This window comes from Cervus canadensis, chromosome 18 (genome assembly GCF_019320065.1).
Source record: "Cervus canadensis isolate Bull #8, Minnesota chromosome 18, ASM1932006v1, whole genome shotgun sequence".
NCBI classification, from domain to species: Eukaryota; Metazoa; Chordata; class Mammalia; order Artiodactyla; family Cervidae; genus Cervus; species Cervus canadensis.
The window spans coordinates 56,476,371-56,482,370 of record NC_057403.1 but is presented as its reverse complement, the minus strand read 5'-3'; the positions used below and the strand labels follow the sequence as shown (position 1 = coordinate 56,482,370).

The 6,000-nt window shown below is 43.2% G+C and overlaps 1 protein-coding gene across 2 annotated transcripts in view; it reads left to right on the top strand.

The window, feature by feature from the left end:
- Nucleotides 1–437: 437 nt before the first annotated feature.
- HSD17B2 (hydroxysteroid 17-beta dehydrogenase 2) overlaps nucleotides 438–6,000 on the top strand; it is an 85,597-nt gene continuing 80,034 nt past the window's right edge. For both annotated transcript variants that reach the window (XM_043437847.1, XM_043437846.1), the window contains exon 1: nucleotides 438–866. In XM_043437847.1, the coding sequence (XP_043293782.1) occupies nucleotides 599–866 (268 nt within the window). In that variant the 5' untranslated portion in view covers nucleotides 438–598. The remainder of the gene's footprint in view (nucleotides 867–6,000) is intronic.

Sequence of the window (6,000 nt, the reverse complement as noted above, 5' to 3'; positions counted from 1 at the left end):
AACCCTTCAGCCTGGCTCCAGTGGGAGATGGCAGGAGTGCTGCAGATGTGGACGAAATCAGTGATCTGTTTCCCTTCCAGAGTTGATCTTCCAGAGTGGTTGCCTGGATTTACATAGACACACACACACACACACACACACACACACCCCTGGGTCAGAAAAGAGGCTTGACCCACACACCACAGGCTCTGAAAGGAGAAGAAATCTTCTGCGAGCTAGAGGTTTCATTATTCACAGTTCAGACAGTTTGAATTCTGTCAATTATTACCCAACTAGTTATCTCTCCAGAGGTGATTACAAAAACAAAAATGATGCATGTGTTTTTTTGTGGGTGAGTACACATCTGTGACATATGTGCGGTGGGCGTGGGGGGGTAGTAATCAAATAGTCAGTGCTCCAGTATTTATATTAAACTGCAGACTGACTTAAACTATCCACCAGGAACTATGTGGCTGTATGAGTATGCTTAAGTGAGCTGGGGCTGCTTTCTCCCCCTCCCTTCTTGCCTCCCTGTTCATATAACCCGGGCTGCCTCCAGACTGCCTTTGCCCACTTGCCTCACTGGCCGTGAGCACGGAAGGGTGCAGAGCCGCCGAGAATGGGCACTTTCTTTTCTGAGCCAGGCTGGCTCTGCCTGACTGTCACCGCACTGCTGGGAGGAACAATTCTTTGCAAACTCAAGACGAGCCCAGGGCAGGTGGGGAGAAAAGTGGTCTGCCTGGTGGGCCTCTGGGGAGGAGCTTACCTGATCAGCCTGTCCCTCTTCTGGGGCTTAGTCCTCTTCTCCCTGTTGTATTTCGTCATGTATACTTACTTTTCTGGCCAAGAGTTGTTACCTGTGGATCAAAAGGCGGTGCTGATCACAGGTAAGTGGACAGCCCTGCTCAGGGCCGGAACTGGCCCTTGCTTCGCCTTAGCAGGACTTTTTTTCAGATTAGGTTTAAAAAGAAAATACCTGGCATGGAGTAAATGCAAGCACATCCCCAGTGTCTTTCACTACAACGATTTGATCTGCTTTCTTTAGAAGGTGCTCTTGATGAGGCTGGTGGTAAGAGGGACTTGGAAGGGAACATGTATCTAAGTCACGATTTTGTTAATTTCCTAGGATATGTACAAATAAGCCAAGGCGGTTCGTTTCATCGTAGCCAGGAAAACCCTATAGGTTTTTTTTTTTTTTTTTTAAGCTAAAACCAAATTTTGTTCTGAGATTAATGTTTAGATGTGTTTTAGACTTGGCTTTTTATTCCTGAGATGCACAAAAAAGCTGTCAAATTGAGGTTATCCTTGTACTTTGCTTCGTTATTTAAATATCGAAGAGACTCACCCGGGCTGGAAAACTTTGCGGTTTTCCCCAACTGCTGTCAAGAACAGCGTGTCTCATCCGAACCTTTGTCTTCAGATCTGTCTTGGGACCGCTAATGTTTCTTAATTAGATCAATTTGGCAAGGTGTTCAGAAGGCGGTTGGCTGCCGGTTGGCCGAGGTGCTAGCTTTTTTTCCTTTTCTTGTGTTGCTTTTTCCCCCTGCTGCAAGTGTGAAGCCAAATTAAATTCCTGGGTATTGTAAAACTGGTTTGTTGGTTGTGAAGTTTGAGCTTGGATAGGACTTTAATTAGGGTTACCCAGTGCTATCCTCACCCAGAAAGTCCAGCCACGGTGAGGACAGCAGCTGCAGAACCATTTGCTGGGAGAGAGGTCATTACCCCACTCTCCACCCCTAGGTTGTGACCCCCGGGAGTGCAGAGAAGGCAAACAGGCAGTGTGAATGGAATCAAATCAGGCGAATTCCCAAGTCACTGAGAAAGGGACTAGAAACTGACTTGTCTATCTTGCTCTTGACTTTTAACTCAATCATGGAATTCTCTCTTAAAATGAGACGCAAGTAGGCACTTGCTGGAGTTCTGAAGTGCTGCAGAAAACAAGCTTCTGCAATGAGAAAAAAAATTACCAAAACAGTTCAAAGGTAGAAAATTCAGTTGATCCATGGGATGTTTATCTACGCTAATATCTGGTGTTACCTGGAATCATGCATCTGGAGGACTTGGCTGGGTTTTCCACTGTTTCACTCAAATGTTCTAGGGCTGGCTGGGTGAAAAGCTGTAAGAACAGTATGAATTTTTCTGTTCAGTCTGTAGTAGCAAGTCCCCACAGTCTTCAGAGTAAGTCCAGTTCCAATTTATTTTTTGTACTTTTCCACTTGCGTGAAAGAAGAGAACAATGAAGCATGTTAGAAAAAAAACAATCATGATGCTGCTGTTGACACTAATGGCCATGATTTCCAGGAAGTCCAAATATTCCTGGGAAATGGATTTCTAGAAGCAGCAGACTAATATATAAGAATACTAAAGCTTAGGATAAACAGAGGCAAACTTCAAGGTAGCCGAGAAAGCAGGAATTGTCTCTTGCTTGTTTATCTTGTCAGCGTTCTTTATCCTATGCTTTTGAAGACAGAGGCATGCAGAAATGCACCAAATACACACCCAGCTCAGCTCACATCAGTCATTGAAATGTCCTGACTTGTGTTCAGTGGCATGGAAAATGACTGATTCAATTAGGCAACTCAAACCCAGTGACTAATCCCTCAATGAAATGCTTAGCCATTAGAAAATTTAGGCTTAAGAAAGGAAGGACGTACCTTAAGGCTGACTGAATTGTGCCTTTCAAGTCACTTTCATGAGGAATGCCATAGATTCCATATAATTCTAGAGAAGCTCTCAAGACCTTTGTACTAAATAGGGAAATTTTAAATGAATTTAGTTAGTTAGACCCTTGTTGTTGTTCAGTCACCCAGTCATGTCCAACTCTTAACAACTCCATGGATTGCAGCACACCAGGACTCCCTGTCCCTCACCATCTCCCAAAGTTTGCCCAAGTTCATGTCCATTGCATCAGCGATGCCATCCAGCCATCTCATGCCCAGATGCCCTTTTCTCCTTCTTTCCTCAATCTTTCCCAGCATCAGGAACTTTCCCAATGAGTCAGTTGTTTGCATCAGATGGCCAAAATACTGGAGTTTCATCTTCAGCATCAGTCCTTCCAGTGAGTATTCAGGGTTGATTTCCCTTAAGACTGATGGGTTTGATCTCCTTGCTGTCCAAAAGACTCTCAGGAGTCTTCTATAGAACAATAGTTCAAAGGTATCGATTCTTTGGCGCTCTGAATCTTTATGGTCCAGCTCTCACAGCCATATGTGACCACTGGGAAGACCTTAGCCTTGACTATGTGAACCTTTGTCGGCAGAATAATGTCTCTGCTTTTCAACATACTGTCTAGATTTGTCATAGCTTTCCTGCCAAGAAGTAAATGTCTTCTGATTCCATGGCTGCAGTCACCATCCACAGTTATTTTAGAGTCCAAGAAGAGGAAATCTGTCACTACTTCCACCTTTTCCCCCTCAATGTGCCATGAAGTAATGGGGCCGGATGCCATGATCTTAGGTTTTTTAATATTTAGTTTTAAGCTGGCTCTTTTACTCTCCTCCTTCACCCTCATCAAGAGGCTCTTTAGTTCCTCTTCAGTTCAGTTCAGTTCAGTAACTCAGTCGTCTCTGACTGTTTGCGACCCCATGGACTACAGCACACCAGGCCTCCCTGTATATCACCAACTCTCAGAGTTGACTCAAACTCCATTGAGTCGGTAATGCCATCCAACCATCTCATCCTCTGTTGTCCCCTTCTCCTCCTGCCTTTGATCTTTCCCATAATCATGGGTCTTTTCAAATGAGTCAGCTCTTCACATCAAGTGGCCAAAGTATTGGAGTTTCAGCTTCATCAGTCCTTCCAAAGAACATTCAGGACTGATCTCCTTTAGGCTGGACTGGTTGGATCTCCTTGCAGTTCAAGGGACTCTCAAGAGTCTTCTCCAACACCAGGGTTCAAAACCATCAATTCTTTGGCGCTCAGCTTTCTTTATAGGCCAACTCTCACATCCATATGTGACTGCTAGAAAAACCATAGCCTTGACTATTCAAACCTCTGTTGGCAGAGTAGTGCCTCTGCTTTGTATGCTGTCTAGGTTGGTCATAACCTTTTCTTCCAAGGAGAAGAACCGTCTTTTAATTTCATGGCTGCAGTCACCATCTGCAGTGATTTTGGAGCCCCCCAAAAGAAAGTCAGCCACTGTGTCCGCTGTTTCTCCATCTATTTGCCATGAAGTGATGGGACGGGATGCCATGATCTTAGTTTTCTGAATGTTGAGCTTTAAGCCAACTTTTTCACTCTCCTCTTTCACTTTCATCAAGAGGCTCTTTAGTTCTTCTTCGCTTTCTGCCATAAGGGTGGTGTCATCTATATATCTGAGGTTATTGATATTTCTCCCAGCAATCTTGATTCCAGCTTGTGCTTCATCCAGCCCAGAGTTTCTCTTGATGTACTCTGCATATAAGTTAAATAAGCAGGGTGACAATATACAGCCTTGACATACTCCTTTCCCGATTTGGAACCAGTCTGTTTTTCCATGTCCAGTTCTAACTGTTGCTTCTTGACCTGCATACAGATTTCTCAAGAGGCAGGTCAGGTGGTCTGATATTCCTATCGCTTAAAGAATTTTCCACAGTTTATTATGATCCACACAGTCAAAGGCTTTGGCATAGTCAATAAAGCAGAAATAGATGTTTTTCTGGAACTCTCTTGCTTTTTCGATGACCCAGCAAATGTTGGCAATTTGATCTCTGGTTCCTCTGCCTTTTCTAAATCCAGCTTGTACATCTGGACATTCACGGTTCACATATTGTTGAAACCTGGTTTGGAGAATTTTGAGCATTACTTTGCTAGTGTGTGAGATGAGTGCAATTGTGTGGTGGTTTGAGCATTCTTTGGCATTGCCTTTCCTTGGGATTGGAATGGAAACTGACCTTTTCCAGTCCTATGGCCACTGCTGAGTTTTCCAAATTTGCTGGCATATTGAATGCAACACTTTCACAGCATCATCTTTTAGGATTTGAAATAGCTCAACTGGGATTCCATCACCTCCACTAGCTTTGTTCATAGTGATGCTTCCTAAGGCCCACTTGACTTCGCATTCCAGGATGTCTGGCTCTAGGTGAGTGATCACACCATCATGATTATCTGGGTCATGAAGATCTTTTCTGTATAGTTCTTCTGTGTATTCTTGCCACCTCTTCTTAATATCTTCTGCTTCTCTTAGTTCCCGACCATTTCTGTCCTTTATTATGCCCATCTTTGCATGAAATGTTCCCTTTGTATCTCTAATTTTCTTGAAAAGATCTCTAGTCTTTCCCATTCTATTATTTTCCTCTATTTCTTTGCACTGATCACTGAGGAAGGCTTTCTTATCTCTCCTTGCTATTCTTTGGAACTCTGCATTCAAATGGGTATATCTTTCCTTTTCTCCTTTGCTTTTCGCTTCTCTTCTTTTCACAGCCATTTGTAAGACCTCCTCAGACAGGCATTTTGCTTTTTTGCATTTCTTTTTTGGGGGATAGTCTTGATTCCTGTCTCCTGTACAATGTCACGAACCTCTGTCCATAGTTCATCAGGCTCTCTGTCTATCAGATCTAGTCCCTTAAATCTATTTGTCACTTCCACTGTATAATCTTTAGGGATTTGATTTAGGTCATACCTGAATGGTCTAGTGGTTTTCCCTACTTTCTTCAATTTAAATCTGAATTTGGCAATAAGGAGTTCATGATCTGAGCCACACTCTGCTCCCGGTCTTGTTTTTCCTAACTGTATAGAGCTTCTCCATCTTTTGGCTGCAAAGAATATAATCAATCTGATTTTGGTGTTGACCATCTGGTGATGTCCATGTGTAGAGTCTTCTCTTGTGTTGTTGGAAGAGGGTGTTTGCTATGACTAGTGCATTCTCTTGGCAGAACTCTATTAGCCTTTGCCCTGCTTCATTCTGTACTCCAAGGCCAAATTTGCCTGTTACTCCAAGTGTTTCTTGACTTCCTACTTTTGCATTCCAGTCCCCTATAATGAAAAGGACATCTTTTTTGGGTGTTTTTTCTAGAAGGTCTTGTAGGTATTCATAGAACTGTT